At 45.9% G+C, this 18,569-nt stretch overlaps 1 protein-coding gene across 4 annotated transcripts in view; it reads right to left on the reverse strand.

Annotated features, from left to right (window-relative positions):
- Positions 1-3,274: 3,274 nt before the first annotated feature.
- The window catches only part of Pglyrp2 (peptidoglycan recognition protein 2), a 21,998-nt gene continuing 6,703 nt past the window's right edge, over positions 3,275-18,569 (reverse strand). For 2 of the 4 annotated variants that reach the window (XM_048439932.3, XM_085690764.2), the window contains 5 exons: positions 12,352-12,468; positions 8,734-9,741; positions 7,667-7,877; positions 6,642-6,939; positions 3,275-3,390 (listed from right to left, as the gene is read on the reverse strand). In XM_048439932.3, the coding sequence (XP_048295889.1) occupies positions 3,379-3,390; positions 6,642-6,939; positions 7,667-7,877; positions 8,734-9,741; positions 12,352-12,418 (1,596 nt within the window). In that variant the 5' untranslated portion in view covers positions 12,419-12,468 and the 3' untranslated portion in view covers positions 3,275-3,378. Of the gene's footprint in view, positions 3,391-6,641; positions 6,940-7,209; positions 7,414-7,666; positions 7,878-8,733; positions 9,742-12,351; positions 12,469-15,495; positions 15,655-18,569 lie in introns of those variants that run through there. The other 2 variants (XM_048439930.3, XM_085690765.2) reach the window with 2 other exon arrangements.

The raw sequence follows: 18,569 nt of genomic DNA on the forward strand, positions 1-18,569 counted from the left end.
ATTACCATGATCAATATTAAAATGCACCCCCACCGTGTGTATTGTGTTTGTGCATGTGTGTGTCTGAGTGTGTTCATATGTTTGTGTGTGCATGTTGTGTCTGTATATGTATCTCTCTGTGTATGTATGAGGATGTGTATGTGTGTGTGTGTGTGTGTGTGTATAAGTGCGTGAGGGTCTCCAGAGAGGCCAGATGCATTAGATTCTCCTGGCTCTGTAGTCACAGCTGTTTATTAGTTGCCTGACAGTGCTGAAAATTAAACTTGGGTTTAGGAGCATGTTCTCTTAACCATTGAGCCATTTCTCCAGCTCCCGTCCCAGATTTACTTTTAAAAGCAAGTAAAATTCATACATCATGATTTTACCATGCTCTGTTTGTGAGTTTCAGTGCTGGTGACAGGGATATGTTCTGTTGTGAAATTCTTGTGAATTTTGGTGCACTATCTAGTCAGCATCTTTGGTGTTTTCATAAGTATTTACTTGAGAAAGAGGTGGGACCATCAAGATAGCTCAGTAAATAAAAGGTGCTTCCCTGGGACCTGCATGGTAGAAGGAGATAGCCAACGCTCACAAGTTGTCCTCTGACCTCTCCGTGCTTCTGATGACACATGCCCATGTGTACACTTGCACAGACAAAATAAATAAAATGCAATAAATATTTTAAAAAAAGAAATGGGCAAATGTTCTGGCAAGAGTGAGTGAGTCAGCAGCGTTCTGACCCAGGTTGGAGCACTGGCCACCCTCTTTCTCACTGTGACCTCAGACAAGTCATTTCCTCTCTCTGAGCTTCCTTATTTGTAAATGATGATGGTATCGCTCTCAGAAAGCTCACATTCAAGGCTGGAGAGATGACTCTGAGGTTAAGCAGGAAATGGTATGGCATGGGTAGCTCACAACCACCTGTATGTCCAGCTCCACATGACCCGAAGCTTCAGGTCTGGCTTTTGAGTGTACTTACACTCAGTGCTGCAAGTACACATATCCGTACACAGGTACACGCAATTAATTTTTTAAGACAGGATTTCTCTGTGCAACAGCACTGGCTGTCCTGGAACCAGCTCTGTAGACCAGGCCGGCCTTGAAGTCACAGAGATCTGCCTGCCTCTGCCTCCCGAGTGCTGGGATTAAAAGCATGTGCCATCACCACCCAGTTAAAAAAGTTTTCTAAAGCTCACATTTGACTGCTAATGTTTCCTGAGTGCTGACTGTGTGCTAATGTTTCCTGAGTGCTGACTGTGTGCTAGATGGGGTGGAGGAAGAGAAGAAATAACAAGTGATTTCTATCCTCCTGCTCCTCACAGTCTGGGGAGGGGGACAGGTCCTGAATTCAGTGGGACGATTGAGAGGAGAGACGCTGGATGAAGGATGACCAGCTGAGCAGAAATGCCACTTTTCCCAGGCTGGAAAAATCAGGGAAGGCTTCTCTAGGGAGGTAACCTTTGCAAGCTGAAGCATGAGAAGAAAACAGAAGATTGTACCAAGTAGAAGGTACACTTTGGACAAAGGCAAGGATATCAAGAATCCATGAGACAATTTATATTTTTATATGAGTAGTGGGGATTCGAACTCAAATCCTTAGGTTTGTCTGCTGAGGTATCTCCAGAATTCTTCAGTTTTATTATTTTGATGCATGTTGGCCTGCTCCTAACATTTTCTTTTCTTACTTTCTCCTTCCTTTTTTTCTAGTACTAGAGATGAAAGTCCTGTGTCCCTGAGCTACAGTCTCAGGCTTCATTTTTGTTGCAGGATTTTTTCTTGTTAGGACATGTGGTCCAATCTGTACACCATGTGACAAGCAACCCCAATGTGCCATTGAGCTAACACTCCCTGAGAGGGGCCCTCTACCATTAACCCAGAATCTCTGTCTTCTGGACTCTGGGATGGCAGTAAAGGGTATGTTCGATGCTGTCTTCCTGTAGAACTGAGTTCTGATGGTCTGCAGTGGGAATCTGCTTTTTTTTTTTTTTTGGTGTTGTTCCTTTTTTGGAGACAGGGTCTCACTGCATAGCCCTGACTGTCCTGGAATTCACTTTGAAGATTAGGCTGGCCTTGAGCTCACAGAGATTTGCCTGCCTCTGACTAACAAGTGCTAGGATTAGGATTAAAGGCATGTGTCACCACCATGAGGTGGAAACCTGTTTCCCCCCACCCAAGATTTATTTATTTATTATTGTATACAGTGTTCAGTCTGCATGTATACCTGCACAGCAGAAGAGGGCATCAGATCTTATTAGAGTTGGTTGTGAGCCACCATGTGGTTGCTGGGAATTGAATTCAGTACCTCTGGAAGAACAACCAGTGCTTTTAGCTGCTGAGCCATCTCTCCAGCCCTCAGAAATCTGTGGGGGTTTTTTTGTTTGTTTGTTTTGTTTGTTTGTTTTTTAACACTGCTTTCCCTGGTTACTTTTCCTCCAGGCTTCAATTTCTCATCCCCAAACAGGAAGTTCTAGAGTTGCCTCCAATTCATCATTTTATACTAAAATTCATTTATTTGTTTTTGTTTTCTTGATTCTGTGGTAGAGGTTAGAACCTTGGTGGGAAACAAAATACAGTGGTCCATTTTCAATACAAAAGTCCCTTAGATGGGCTTTGGTTTTAGATAAGTAAGAGGCACTGGGTTCCTTTTAGCTTGTGCCTTCTTGTTTGACCTTTGAGCTAACCTTTTCAAACCAAAGGTTATCTTGGGATTGGCGATACAGGCAGCTTGCTACATTATGACTAAGACTGTACACTGAAAAATGGGGAAATAGAATCTAGAATGAATAGAATCATTAAAAAAAAAAGACAGCTATCTCCCTAATGGACCATACTTGCCATTTTTGTTGGCATTTGACTTTGCAAGATCATAAAATAAACTGCCTCCATTTTTATTTTAACTCTCTAGTACTCATTGTTATGATAGCTTCAAAGCAATCCTCCTTCCTCAAGCTACCAAATGCTATGATTACAGATGCGAGCTCCCACATCCAATTTTATTTATTTTGTCATGCTGGAGTCAGGATCAAGAGGTTTGGCTGGGCAGTGGTGGTGCACGCCTTTAATCCCAGCACTCAGAAGGTTGTGTCAGGGGGATCTCTGTGAGTTTGATGCCAGTTTGGTCTACAGAGTGAGTTCTAGAAAAGCCAGGGACACAAGATCCCATCTCAAAAAAACAAAAAGAAAAAGAAAAAAGAAAGAACAGGTTTGTTGTCAACTAGGCTCTCTAGCACTGAGCCACACACTTGGCTTGGGTTTTGATCTCCAAGTTGACTTTTGAGTAAAGCCTCATGAAGACTTCCTTTCAGTGGTCCCTTTATTGGAGGTCTGTGGTCTGTGGCTGCTTGAACGAGCATCAGGGATAGTGCTTCTTGGATCTCCAAGGCTCCCTCAGAGTAGTTCTTAGTTTTTAGCCTAGAAGAAATAAGAGAATATGGGACTTAGGATGTATGCACGGTTAGGTCTGCCCTCCTTGCTATGGAGTCTTGGCTATGGGACAGGATATGGGGCCCAAAGTGACGGAGTGGATACAAAGCTGGTTGGACCTGGGTGTGGTGTGAAAACATCTGTAATCCCAGCAGCTGGGAGGCTTAGGCCAAATGATTTTGAAAGTTCAAGGTTAACATTGGGCCACCCGTGAATAGCACACACCTTTAGCCTTTAATTTAGGAGGCAGAGACAAGTGGATCTCTATGAGTTTGAGGCTACATGGTGGAAACCTTGCCCCCCACCTCAAATCCAGGTTACGCAACAAGTCCCGATTAAAACAAACAAAATCTAAGCATACCAAATCAATCCCAAACCCGTCTGCAGGCAAGGGCGGGCAGATAAATAGCGTAATGAAAAGGAGTGGTAAGATAAGTGGGGGCTGGAGGGCCAGAAGTTCAGAATCATGCCTCCTGGACTTGTCTCAAAGTGGGAAACCTTGTCTCAAAATCAAAAATGACAGCTGGGAGATGACTCAACCAGCAAAGTGCTTGCATTGCAAATGTGAAGACCTGAATTGGATCCCCAGAACCCACATAAAGATACTGGCCAAAGCGGAAACTTTTAATCCCAGCACTGGGCATCTGGAGACAAGAGGACCCTTGGGGCTAACTAGCCAGTAAGCCTAGTCTGTCTGTTGAGCTTCTGAGGATGACACAGGAAGTAGCCCTTAAACAACAGACATCAGAACGAACACACACATACACATACATAGATATGTGTTAAAAAGAAGATAAAATGGAAGTAGCAGTTGGATATGATATATTTTGAAACCTTACAATCTCAGCATTTGAGGTGGAGGTCAGCATGAGCTAATGAGTTTAAAGCTAGCCTGGGCTATACCTTGAGCCTTTGTTTCATAACCAATTAAACAAAACAAAACAGACACAGGTAATGGGATTGCCCTGGTGTGATCAGAGGCTAGGATTAAGCTTTTCTTTTTCCTTTCTTTCTTCCTTCCTTCCTTCCTTCCTTCCTTTCTTTCTTTTTTTTTTATTTTCGAGACAGGGTTTCTCTGTAGCTTGGGAGTCTGTCCTGGAACTAGCTCTTGTAGTCCAGGCTGACCTCGAACTCACAGAGATCTACCTGCCTCTGCCTCCCAAGTGCTGGGATTAAAGGCGTGTGCCACCACTGCCTGATTTAGGATTAGGCTTTTGGGCTGACTGTGCTCGCTATGTCTAGATTGCTCTAACGTAAGAATCTTCAGGAGTCTTGGCAGGTATCCCACAAAACAAAACAAAACAAAACAAAACCAAAACCCCAAGAATCTTCACAAGCCAGAGGCCATCAAGAACCATTAGGGCTGAAATGAGCAGAGAAAGCAAGGCAGGGATAGGGACTGGACTGAGGTTATGCAGACAATCTATTGCGGTAAAGAATCACACAGTTCAGTTTAGTGTTGTGTGAACAGAAGGCTTCTGGATGGGAGGCTGGATTGAGTACTAGGCTGGATGGTCTGGGATAAGGTAGGCAGAAGGGTTTTGTCTCAAGCCTTGTTATAAATAAAAGATGCCATAAGTTTGGTAGTGAGGATCTAAGACAAATTGCTTTTCAGATGACAGCCTTATCTGAATAGCATCAGGCTGCAAACAATCATGATAGGCCTTAAAGAGGGAGAAACTTCAGTTCCAAAGCACCTCAGGAGTTCCTGGCTCTGACATATTTCAGGGATGGGTGTGGGGCTTGAGAGGTAGGGTGGGTATTCACACCATGTCGTCTACCACCAAGAGTCAGCAAAGCAGTCAAGCATAGACCAGAAGATTTTAGCTGGGCGGTGGTGGTCAGGCAGAGTTATGCAATCTCTGTGAGTTTAAGGCCAACCTGAAATACAGAGCAACTTCCAGGACAGCCAGGGCTACACAGAGAAATCCTGTCTCAAAAAACAAAACCTTTTTTTTTTTTTTTTGACAGGGTTTTACTGTGCAGCCTGCCTGTCCTGGAACTTGCTCTGTAGCCCAGTCTGGTTTTGGACTCAGAGATCTGCCTGCCTCTGCCTCCTGAATATGGGATCAAAGTCATGAGCCACCATGCTTGGCTTAAATAAGAAGGTAAAGTTGGGAGTAGAGAGCCAGTCAGGAGTGAAGAACCCTTGCTGCTTCCGTGGATGACCCAGGTTCTGTTTCCAGCACCCATCTCAAGTAGCCCACAAGGGTTGGTAAACTCCGCTACAGGGGTTCTGATTTCCACTTCTGATCTCCTTGGGCACTGACACATGTGTAATGCACGTGCACACACACACACACACATACACACACACATACACACACACATGCAGACACTGCAAATAAAATAAACATTTTTAAAAAAGAATAGACTTATAATTCAAGATTGCTTTAGTGCTATATAGCAATTTCCTATTAATTGAAATATTCCCTCAAGGAAAGAATTAGGGTCCCTCCATCAAGGTTGGTTAGACAGAAGCTTAAACAGCTGCTGCGGGAGAAGATAGGGGACCCTGAAGGGTTCTTCATTAGTGAGCTGCTTACAAGTTGTGTAGAGGGCTCAGGATTGCAGCTTTCGTCATTCATCACCCATGGTGAAGTGGCTGCTTCCATGATACAGATGCTTTTGTTCTTGTTTTGTTTATTTGTTTTTGAGACAGAATTTCTCTGTAGCTTTGGAGCCTGCCCTGGAACTAGCTCTTGTAGACCAGGCTGGCCTCACACTCACGGAGATCCGCCTGCCTCTACCTCCCGAGTGCTGGGATTAAAGGTGTGTGCCACCATCGCCCAGCTGATACAGCTGTTTTTAAAGTCATTCCTGATCCTGTAAGGAACCCGTCATCTGTACTCCTGTAAGTAAACCCAATAAAAACAACCAAGGTGGGCTTTGTAGAGAATTGTTACTATTTGAGGTGTGACCTCTCAGGAAGTCTCTCATAACACTTGGACACGAGTGTCAGAGAACATCAGAAAGGCAACAGTGGCCTGCTCTACAATTTCGGAGAGACTTTCGGTAGGTGTGGCCCAATTTTGGGGAGACAGTTGGGCAGCTGGAGGTCTGTAATCTAACAGGTATGAGTAATGAAGGTCAGACGGAGGTTATAAGTCAGAGGGGTGCCAGCAGAGGTGTTGGCAGTCAAGCAAAAGACATGCTGACTGGGGCAGGGCCAGGGCTGAAGATGTGTGTTCAGAACAGACAGTACAGACGATGCCATGGGCAGTGACAGGTAGACTCACCGCGGTGAAGTGAGGCCAGGTGCGCAGCAGGTTGAAGAGCGCATTCCCGGGGCAGTCGCTGTGCACTAGCTGGCGGTGGCCCAGCAGTTTGTAGTCTGGCAGCAAGTGGCCTAAGCGAATGGCGCAGCTCGGGAGCACGTCGCGAACCGTCTTCAGAGCTGCGTCGCTGGGCAGTGACCCAGTGTAGTTGCCCACGAAGGCCACGCCGAAACCGCGAGTGTTGTGACCGCGCGTATGTGCGCCCACCCAGTGCCAGCCGCGGCCCTCGTACACGTAGCCGTCAGATCCTACCACGAAACTGCGGAGGGGTTGCGGTAGGGTGGTTACGCCCCTTACCTGGCTACTTCCCAATCTGGCCACGCCCCCAGAGTCTGGCTCTGTGCCGTGTGACACCGAGTGCGGTACACTGCCTTTGTTTCATCTAATTCAGTATCATTTGAACACCACATGCCACCCGAGAAACCGTTCTCTCTTGCAGAATGCCTTAATCACAGCATTCAGAGAAAGAAGTAAGCTGAACTCTATGAGTTCGAGGCCAGCTTTTTCCACATAGCGAGCTCCAGGCCAGTTATGAGACCTTGTTTTATTAAAAAAAGAAAAAGAAGAGGAGGAGGAGAAGAAAAAAGGAAAAAGAAGAAACAAACAAAAAGCAGCCGGACGCGCACACGTTTAATCCCAGCACTCGGGAGCAAAGGCAGCCGGATCTCTGAGTTTGAAGTCAGCCTGGCCTACAGAGTGAGTTCCAGGACAGTAAGGGCTACAGAGAGAAACCCTGTCTCGAAAAACAAACAAACAAAAACTTTACCTTTTCTAAAGAACTAGTCAAGTCCCTTTTCACTCTTCTCCCCTCTCTATCCCTTGCCCTGATATCTCCATCCCAATCCGGGACCTTGCTCCTCATCTCCACCCCATCCTGGTTCTTGACCACGCCCACTACAAACTCCCTCTTCTACTTGCCAGCCTCCGCCCACTTGTTTTACTCCCTATCTTCCAACCTCTCCCACTGTAGCCTAGGCCTGGTTCACCTGTAGCCGATGTCATCCCAGTGACGCACGTTCTGGTGGAAACGCTGCATGGAGCGCATGTTGGCGGCACAGCGCTGGAAGGTGGTGCAGGGTGGCGCTGGCACGTATGTGTGATGCACGTATAAGAATCCGAGTGGCAGCCGGAGTGGTGTCGGGTTGCCTCGGTAGGGCGCAGCTCCCCAGCGGCAGCGAGGGAGAATGGCTGGGCATCCTTCAGGAGCAAGGGAGACTCTGATCATCAAGCATTTCATTCGGGAAGACTGAATCTCTATTAAGGTGCACCTATGGGCATCCCTCCAGTCTCCAGGAATCGGCAAGAGTCTAATTTTAGGACAGGAAGATGACTCAGTGGGCACACACAGACAGACAGATAGACAGACAGACAGACAGACAGACAGATAGATAAAAGATAGATAGATGATAGGTAGACATAGACAGACATAGTTTTGGAGTCTGTTATGTCTCTGCCACTTCCAGGAGAAAGACCAAAAGTGTGAGTATGATGGTGCATTTCTGTTAATCCCAGTATTTGACGAGATTAAAGAAGCGAGCTTGCAAGTTCAAGACCAGCCTGGGCTATGCAGACCTTGTCTCAATAAAATCGGTTAAAAAAAAATTAGTCCTCATATGTTGACTTTCAATTGTATGCTACTGTGTGTGTGTGTGTGGTGTTAGAGTTCAGGGTCTCATGAAGCCCGGGCTGCCCTTAATATATATTCCAGGTGACCTTTGATATTCCTTGATCCTCTGGCCTCTACCTCTTAAGAGCTGGGATTGCAAGCATGCATCACTGTGTGCATTTTCCTGCTGTGACAGGATTGAATGCAGAGTCTCATGCATGCACTCTACCAACTGAGCTATACTCCCAATCCCTCTTTTAAAAAAATTAAATCAGGTGGACTCTTATCTATTCCTCAAGGACCAACTCTTGTGTTTCTTTGACTATGCATCTGTCCCTATATTCACTGCTGTCCCCTTGGGATTCTCTGGGCCCTTGATCCCACTCACCACAGGGGGCTGGGAGTGAGCCTAGCCTCTATTTATGAGGAGTCAGGGAAACTCCTTACCCAGGAAAGTCTCAGTGAACTCCTTGGTAGCAAGGGTAGCCACCTGAGCCAGCTCTTCTTGGGTCATGTTCTGCAACTGTGGTTGTTTTGGCTCCAGTCTCTGTAGCTGGACAAGGGCCTCCCATACCTGCTGGGCCAGGGTAGGAGCGGAAGTCAATGCGGCCCCGTTCTGCCTTCTGAAGTTACTTCGGAACTTTGGATCGCCAGCCACCCCATCTCCATAGTACTCTCTCAGCAGGTGGCTGAGGGGTGGGCGGGGCCTAGAAATCCGGCTCAAGTGATTCCCAAGGAGAGCTCCATCCAAGGCACCATTGAGGAAAGCCATGGTGAGCCTGGATGCCTTGGGGTCCAACAGTGTGAAGACCCTGGGGGCAGAAAGCTGGTCCCAGCAACCCTCAGTTCCCAGGCCTGGAGAACTCTGAGTCTGGGAACCGTGGAGGAATGTCAGACCCAAGTCTTCAGCCAAGATGACTGCCAGGAGTCTGTCCACAGTGGTGGGAGTCTTGGCTTTTCCATTTGGCAAAGTGGCTTCAACATCTGTAGAAGAGGCTTTTGTGGAGGCAGCCATTAGTCCTGGCCAGATGGCTGTAACGTTTGTTGTGGTGTCTCCGGCATCACAAGGTGTATCCAAGCAGTCTGAAGGCAAGTTAGTAACACCATGCCCCTGCAAAGCAGCCTCTAACCCAACCAGGAGAGGCTTCACGGCTACAGTGGAGCCATCAGGTGCCAGCACCACTCCGTATTCCTGCCCATCCTGTACATCATGTTGGGCCACCTCCGAAATCAGAGCCTGAAGTTCTGGGCTCAGTGAGTGGGGCTCTGACTCTGCCGTGTTGTGGCTTGGTGCCTTCCGCAGCAAGTACTGGTGAAGAGAATTGTGGGGGCTGAAGTGATTGGCTGACAGTATCCGTGCAGAGGCAGTGCTACTGGCCTCAGTTACTGGCACCTTTCGCTCAAGCTCAGCAAGGGCCTGGATGATGGAGTCCATGACCAGGGGTAAGGAGGAGGCTGCAGGAGGAGAAAATGTGTCAGCCCAGCAACCCAGCATCACTTGTTCCTGAGCCTCTCCTGTTCGTGTCATATTTCCCTAATTCCTTCTGACACCACTGTGACCAGCACTACCGTTGTGTAGAGGGGGGAAATGAGGCACCCAGACTATTCCCTGTTGGTTAGGGGGTTTGGACTGTCCATGAACACTAGGGAGCCAAGGTAAGATCATGAGCAGGAGAGTAGCCTGGCCAGGATGGCATTTGTGGTGGTTTAAGTAGGAATGTCCCTCATAGGCTCATATATTAGAATGCTTGGTCATTAGGGAGTGGTACTGTTCGAGAGGGATTTAGAAGGCATGGCCTTGTTGGAATACATATGGCCCTGTTGGAGGAAGTGTGTCATGGGAGGTGGACTTTGGGGTTTCAGAAGCTCAAACCAGGCCGGGTAGCTGTCTCTCTTCTTCCTGCGGCCTGTGGATCCTGATGTAGAACTCAGCTCCTCCAGCACGGGGTCTACCTGTGCACTACCATGCTTCCCACTGTCCTAATGATGGACTGAATCTCTGAAACTGTAAACAAGCCTTGATTAAATGCTCTCCTTTATAAGAGGTGCTGTGGCCATGGTGTATTCATAACAACAGACTAAGATGTCATTCTAAGCTTGTTGTTTGGGCTACTAAGTGGAAATGGGTTTCCAAGGTTCTAGAGTGATGAGGGACAAACAGAAGAGAGGTAAATGAGGAAGGTGGTTGTGTTATAGTGTTGGCAATGAATAAAAACATGGAGAATGTCTACATATGTAGGGATAAAGACAGATCATTTAAAAATTGCTATTGGGGCTGGAGAGGTGGCTCAGAGGTCAAGAGCACTGGCTGCTCTTCCAGAGAACCCAGGTTCGATTCCCAGCACCCACATGACAGCTCACACCTATCTGTAACTCCAGTTCCAGGGTTTCTGACACCCTCACACAGATACACATGCATCCAAAACACCAATGCACATACATAAAATAAAACGAATTATTAAAAATTACTATTATTTCAAGTTTTACTTTTATTATTTTTAATTGGTGGAGGGTATGTGCATGTGGAGGCTAGAGGTTTTGGATATACTGGAACTGGAGTTACTGGTGGTTGTAAATCATCCAGTATGGGTGCTGGAAACAGAACACAGGTCTTCTACAATGGTGCATTGTCTTAACCACTGAGACATCTCTCCAGCTCAGACAGTTTCTGGTGATAGATTAGAGCTGGGCAATTTTAGGAGGAAAAATATGTCAAAGGATTACCTGAGGCTTATGTAGCAATTTTCTCTAACCTGAGGCCTCTAAGTCTCAGGAAGTAAACCAACATACAAGTCTCAGAAAACTCCTAAAACCTGTGAAATTTAAGAGGGTCATCTACTAAGAGACACGCCCAGCAACCAAGAATCCTGAAAGTTCAGCAAGGAGCTACAGGACTGCAGCTTTTGTGAATCATCATTCATGCTGGGGATGGACTTTTTGGTGATACAGCTGTATTTGAGTCACCCATAGTCCTATAAGTAACCCAAAGTAAACTCACTGGCTCACTGAGCTAGACTTGAATGGAATAATTTCTTTGGTTCACCATTCGTACCCTATTTGGTGCATAAGATGTTTGTTATGGATTTGGAAATAGTCACATGACACCAAAAAAAGCTGAGCACAATGGCTCATGTCTGTAATCCCAGCCCTCAAGAAAGCTGAGACAGGAGGACCACCACAAGTTCAGGACTAGCCTGAACTACACAGTTCCAACCCTTTCTGGCTACAAAGTAGGACCTTGCCTCAAGCAAACAGACACACAGACAGATGGACAAACAAACAAAGAGCCCATGGGGAGAGGAGAATGTGTTTTTCCCTTTTCAAGAAAGGGAATCTAGATGTTAGGTTACCAGGTTCACAGTCGAGTTAGGGATTGTTGAATAATTGCCAATGTTTATTTAAACATTTACCATGTGCCAGACATTACTCTAAGTGATATATAAGATTTATTTAATCCTCACAAAACTTCCTGTTTACAGATGAAGCATCTGAGATGGAGAGGATGTGTTAGCTGCTTCAGGTCACACAGCTAGGAAGTGCAAGAGGAGAGAGGAGAGTAGCCAGGAAGTTCAGGAGGTTTAATTTGCATCTAGGAAGATTGGTTCTTTTGTTATAGGGCTTGCTATATAGTGCAGGCTGGCCTGTAACTCACTATATATCCCCAGCTAAAGGTCCTCCTGCCTTCCCATGTTCTGGGGATACAGACAATTGTTTCCATACCCAGAGTTTCCAGGTCATTTTAATCCTGTACCCTAGTGTCTGGAGGGCAACCCATTCTGTAGCTTTGTTTCTGCTTAAACTATCAGGTCTTTTCTGCCTCTCAACCAAACCCAGCTCCTCCCATCCTAGTTGTGCGAGTCCTTTCTCCAGGAAGCCACCCTTGATTTTTGCTCCCCCCCCCTGCTCACCCCGGCCCTGTCTACTCTCTGGCACCCCTTCCTTGACTCTATGGGTGTTGGAAACGTGTGGTGCCCTAATAGCAGTTTGCTGAGAGCTGGAGCCTTGACCTGCTGAGGTTCAACAAAACAAGTTCCCCTCCCCCAAGGCCTCTACCCTTGAACTCACCTGTCCCTGACTCTGGCCACAGCAACAGTCCAAGCAAGATCCAGAGGACACCCTGGATTTTCATCATTGTGGGGCTCCCGTTCCAGGGCAGATGCCCAGCTGAGAATCTCAGAGGTGCTGGGAAGAGAGGGGTGTGAGAATTGACCTGACTTAACAAAACGCAGCAGTACAGCACATTTGCTGCAGTTAAGAGTGTGGGAGTGGAGTGCCTGGGTCAAGGTTATCTAGGTCTCAAAGTCTCCGACACCCTGTCCTGTCCCCGCCCAAAGTGACCTGATAGGTCAGTAAGTCAGATCCATGTCAAGAGAAGCCTGTAGACTGGGAGGCTCCAGAAATGTCCGTGCCGTCACCTTTAAAAAATATAAAAATATAAAAAAAATTATTTTTTTCCCCAGCACTGGAGATTAAACTTAGGACCTTATGCATGCCAGGCAAACACTGTACTTTGAATTATATTCCCCTGACCCCCTTTTACATTTTATTTGATTTTATTTAAAAGGCTTTAGTGAATTCAAAGCCAACCTGTTCTACATGGTGAGTTCCAGGATAGCCAGGGTTACAGAGAATAACACCCGTCTCGAAAAAGAACAACTATGTATAAAGACCTTTAAATTTAAATTTGAATGTACTATTATTGCATGTGTGGGTAGAATGTGTATCCATGAGATGGGTGTGGGTTTGAGCATATGCCAGGCATGACATTGGAGATAAGAGGACAGCTTTTGGGGGTCGGTTTTCTCCTTCCACTTCAAGACCTAGAGATAGAGCTCAAGCTGTCAGGCTTGCACAAAAAATACCTTTACCTTCCAAAACATCTCTCTATTCAATTTATTTTTAGCTGTTAACATGTGTTTGTATGTATGTGGGTTTTTGTTTGTTTGTTTGTTTTTGTTTTTTGCTTTTTTCAAGACAGGGTATCACCATGTAGCCCTGGAACTTGCTGTGTAGACCAGGCTTTCCTCAGATTCGGAGATCCCCCTGCCTCCGGTGCTGAGATTAAAAGCCTGTCACAGTGGCCACCACCTGGCTGTCTGTGGGTTTTCCAATGAAAGAACAAGGTCTATGAAAGACAAAAGAAGGTGTTGGATCCCTTGGAACTGCAGTTACAAATTGTTGTGAGCTGCCTTATGGGGGTACTGGGATCTGAATTCAAGTCCCCAGCAAACAAGTTCTCTTAACTACTGAGTCATCTCTCCAGCCCCAATTTATTTATATTTATTTATTTATTCATTCATTTATTTATTTTTTTGAGACAGAGTCTCTCTTAGCTCTGGCTGGTTTTGAGCTCCTGATCCTCCCATCTCCACTGCCCCACAGTACCGGGATTATAGGTATGTGTCATCACACTGGTATCTTTTTACATCTTATTTTGAGACAGGGTGTTACCATATAGTCTAGGCTTGCTTCAAACTCAGGGTCCTCCTTCCTGAGACTCCTGAGTGCTGGAATTATAGGTATGTACTACCATGCCCAGTTTAAATTCTTCCCATTCTTTGGAGTGATGCTTTAGTGTCAATCTATCTTAGTACACTCTGCCCCGTCTCAAAAGTGACACCTCTATAGCTACTGTTTGCCTCTAGAAGAACCTCTCAGCGGCTTGGTAAGACAGACTATGCTGGCTGGACAAGGTGGAAGCTTGTTTTGGTTATCTGAGACTTTTTTCTTTCATTTCTCTTTCCCCTTTCTCTCTCTCTTTCTCTCTTTCTTCTTCTTCTTCTTCTTCTTCTTCTTCTTCTTCTTCTTCTGCTTCTGCTTCTGCTTCTGCTTCTGCTTCTGCTTCTGCTTCTGCTTCTGCTTCTGCTTCTGCTTCTGCTTCTTCTTCCTCTTCTTTCTTTCTTTCTCTCTCTCTCCCTTCCTTCCTTCCTTCCTTCCTTCCTTCCTTCCTTCCTTCCTTCCTTCCTTCCTTCCTTCCTTTCTTTCTTTCTTTCTTTCTTTCTTTCTTTCTTTCTTTCTTTCTTTCTGACAGAATCTTATTATGTAGTCCAGGCTGTCCCAGAACTTGCAATGTAGATCTGACTGCCCTCAAACACAAAGATTTACCTATTTCTGCCTCCTGAGTGCTAGGATTAAAGGCACAAACCATCACACCCAGAGACATAAACAGTTTTTAAGGATGAAAGGTAACATTGTATTTTGCAGAAAGCTGCTTCCCTCACAAAAGCTGAGATGAAAGAGCGGAGAGAAAAGGAAAGGTCGAGGCCCCTTTGGTGACTTCCGCCCGCTAGCCCTTGTCTTAAAGATTCCATCACCTCTAGCACCACATGTCGGGCACCCAGCCTTTAACATAGGCGCCTTCCAGTAATCTTTCACATCCACACTCTAGCAAGCAGAGAGAGGAAGCCTGTGGTTAGTACCACCCCTATCTCCTGTGCACTCACACAGGATGCTGGAGGACTTGGGGTCTTCCTCTTCTTCCTCTGCTTTTGATCCTCCCCCCCAAAGTAAGTGCACAGTGCTATGGTGCATGTGTGGCCGAGGACTGTGGACATGGATTCTCTTCTGTTCTGTGGGTCTCAGTGATGAAATTTGGGTCATCAGGCTTAGGGACAAGTGCTTTACCCTCTGAATCATCTCACTGGCCATGGTTTTAAAAAATCTGAGATCAGTTAAGTCCATGCATGTGTGTGTTCGTGTGTGCAGGCATGGGTGGTGTATGTACATGAGTGCATGCCCCATGTGTGCACATTCAGAGCGAGAGGAAAATATCAGTATTTTCTTCTTCTGTCCCTGTCTAATTGCCTTGAGATAGGGTCCGCCTTGAACCAGGAGATCATTATTAAGTAGAAGACTGGCTGCAAGCTCCCAGGATCTACTGTCTATCCCTGCTTCCAGATGCTGAGTTTACTGGCTTTTTAACATGGTAGAAGAATTGGAGGGAGGGAGCCTCTAACTCAGTCTCTCACACTTGCACAGCAAGGGCTCTGACCCACTGAGCCATCTTCTCTGTCTTCTGTCTTTTGTGTCTTGAGAAAGGGTCTTCCTCTGTCCCCAAGCCTGGCTTCGAACATAAAGCAATCTTCCTGCTTTTGCTAGAATTACAGATAGAGTCACCATGCCTGGCTCTTGAAGACTGCCTCCTCCCAACCCAGTTCCAGCCCCTGATGAAACAAAAAACAAGGCTCTGGTTTCAGCCTAGAAACCTACCGGGATTGGTGTAGTAGGGAGACCACTCTGTCTGTTTCCTGGTAGTGTGAGAGCCGTCCTCCTCCCTGGGTACTGATGTCTGAGTCCTGCTGAATGGCCTCTCTCCACTTCCTCCCCTTCCAGGCTGTCCTCGACCTTCTTCTGTAGCCTTCCTTGGTCTGGATCTTTTTTTAACCTCCTGCTTCCTCATAAGTGCTGGGATCCCCGGCCAGATCACACTCCCCTTTATTCTGGTATCAGGTGGGGCGGGCTCCCTAAGGCTGGGCTATATGGAAATTGCTTCCCTCTTGGCTTCCCACCCTCAAACCAGCTTCACAACTTTCTAAGAGGCCCACCAGGCTAGGGACTCATCCTAAGGCAAGTCCCAGGCTAGGCTGGGGAAGCCCAGACTGGCCCAGACCTGGAATTCCCCAGGGAGCCACACCAGGGCCTGCTCACCTACCAGGTATTCTTACTCTTGTTCACTAGCGTTCTATCATCTATCTATCTATCTATCTATCTATCTATCTATCTATCTATCTATCTTCCTCTCTCTCTCCAGGGTCTCCTGTAGCCCAGGCTATGTAACTCCCTATGACCTTGAATTTATGGTCTTCTGCTGCCTGCAGCATCCAAATGCTAGGAAGACAGGCATTCACCACCACAGCCTGTTTATGTGGTGCTGGGAACCAGACCTAGGGATTCTCTCCTGCTGAGCAATCTATCAACTGAGCTGCATCTCTAGGCCCAGTTACTCTCTTTCTAGTGACCTATGATCACCCAGGACCAAGCCGGGCATACAGAAACAGTTCAGAAAGCATAGAATTGAACGGGCCCTACTTCTCAGAGGAATTTGAAGTGATATTTTCCTTTAAGCTCAGGTTTTCAAAGACATATGATTGGCTCTGTAGGCTGAAGTATGAGGACTGGAGCCAGCGAGATGAATCATCAGGTTAAGTCTCTTGTTGCCACCAAACATAAGGGCCTGAGTTCAGTCCCTGGAACCCACATGGTGGAAGGAGAGAACAGTCTCCTGAAGACTGTCCTCTGACTTCCCCATGAGCTGTAGTGTGTACCCCTACCTCCACAAAATAAATGCACATAGAGATAAGTAAATGTAACTTAAAAGCAAAGTATATAGGCTTTGTGTTCTCCTCAGGCAGGTACTTGGGTGAAAATTTTGCTGTGGTAACCCTGATAACACCAGTTACCAAGATAAACTGATTTATTTTTTATTTTTTGGAGACAGGATTTCTTTGTGTATTCTTGGCTGTCCTGGAACTCACTCTATAGCCCAGGCTGGCCTCTAACTTACAGAGATCCACCTACCCCTGCCTCTCAAGTGCTGAGATTAGCGTCATGCACCACCAATACCCAGCTGATAAATTGATTTGTTAAAAGAGTTTATTTACTATTTATTTAATAGATAGGCTTTCAAGCATGCTGGGTCAAACTACATCACTAGTCCTCCATCCTCTTTTGAAATATGGCCTCATGATGTAGCTAAATGGGCTTGAATTTATAATCCTGCCTCAGGCTCCTAAATCTGGGATTACAGAACTCTCAACCCACTTTAATTTTTAAAAAATTTGATATGGTCCAGGCTAGCTCCTAACTAGTGATCTTCCTGCCTTGGTTTACCCCAAAAGTTCTAGGTTCAAGACAAAACTGAGCACAAAGTATAGACTTGCTGTGAGCCACCCCCCAACAAACCCCTGCCCCAATACATACAGAGTCTCCTACTGTCAATACGCTACATAAAGGTGCCACAGAAGTGACAATCGATGAGACTCTATTGACACACCAGGCACACAAAGTCCACAGTCTGCAGTGGAGTGTCCTCTGGTGCCATTCACTTGGACTCATATCAATGCTACTGTTTGCTGTACTGTGGGTGGAACCCAGGGCCTCACATGTTAGGTAGGTATTCTATCCATGGGCTAAATAGACACCAATCCTTTTTATATCGAGACAGGAGCTCATTAAGTTCTCTTTAAAACTATTTATTTTTATTTATTTCTTGTGTGTGTATTTGATGTACACTGGTATGTGCATGCACCCCTGTGTGCTTGTGTGTTGGTCAAAGGTCAGTATTTCTTCTCTTCTTCCCTCCCTTTCTTCTCTTACTTCTTCCTGGTTTCTTTCTTTCTTTTTGTTTCTCTCTCTCTCTCTTTTGTTTTTTGTTTTTGTTTGTTTGTTTTTCGAGATAGGGTTTCTCTGTAGCTTTGGAGCCTGTCCCGGGACTAGCTCTTGTAGACCAGGCTGGCCTTGAACTCACAAAGATCCACCTGCCTCTGTCTCCTGAGTGCTGGGATTAAAGGCGTGAGCCACCACTGCTTCTTTTTGTTTCTTTAAATGGGTTCTCAACACATAATCCTGGCTGGAACTCCCTATTAGACCACAGTGGCCTCAAATGCACAGAGACCCACCTGACTCTGCCCACCAAGTGCTGGATTAAAGATGTGTACCACTACACCTGGTCCTTCCTGGTTTCTTGAGATCGGGTCTTATTATAGAGCACTAACTAGCCTGGTACTTTGATACATAACCTATGTATCACCTGGTCTTTCCTGGTTTCTTGAGATCGGGTCTTATTATAGAGCACTACCTGGGCTGGTACTTTGATACATAACCTAGACTGATCTCAAACTCATGGCAACCTTCCTGCATAAACCCTTTGAGTGCTACAATTACTGGCATGCACCACAATGCTTAGATTTATCCTTTCTTCTTCCCTTCTTCCCTCTCTCCTTTTCTCCCTCTGTCTCTCTTGTAATAAGTACTGGGAATTGAACTCAGTGTCTTGCACATGCTAAGCAAATGATCTACCGTTGAGCCTCATTCTTAGTCCTGTTAATTGAAAGCAATTTTTAGTTAGGTGTGGTGGTACAAGCCTTTAATCCTAGCACTCAGAAGGCAGAGCATAGAACTCTTTGAGTTCAAGCCAGTCTAGTCTACATAGTGTGTTCCAAGAGCTACACAGTGAGAACTTCTCTCAATATATATATATATATATATATATATATATACATATATATATATGTATGTATGTATGTATGTGTGTGTGTATCATGTATGTATGTGTTCATATGGGT

This window comes from Myodes glareolus, chromosome 6, assembly GCF_982192425.1.
Source record: "Myodes glareolus chromosome 6, mMyoGla1.1, whole genome shotgun sequence".
In the NCBI taxonomy this organism is placed as follows: domain Eukaryota; kingdom Metazoa; phylum Chordata; class Mammalia; order Rodentia; family Cricetidae; genus Myodes; species Myodes glareolus.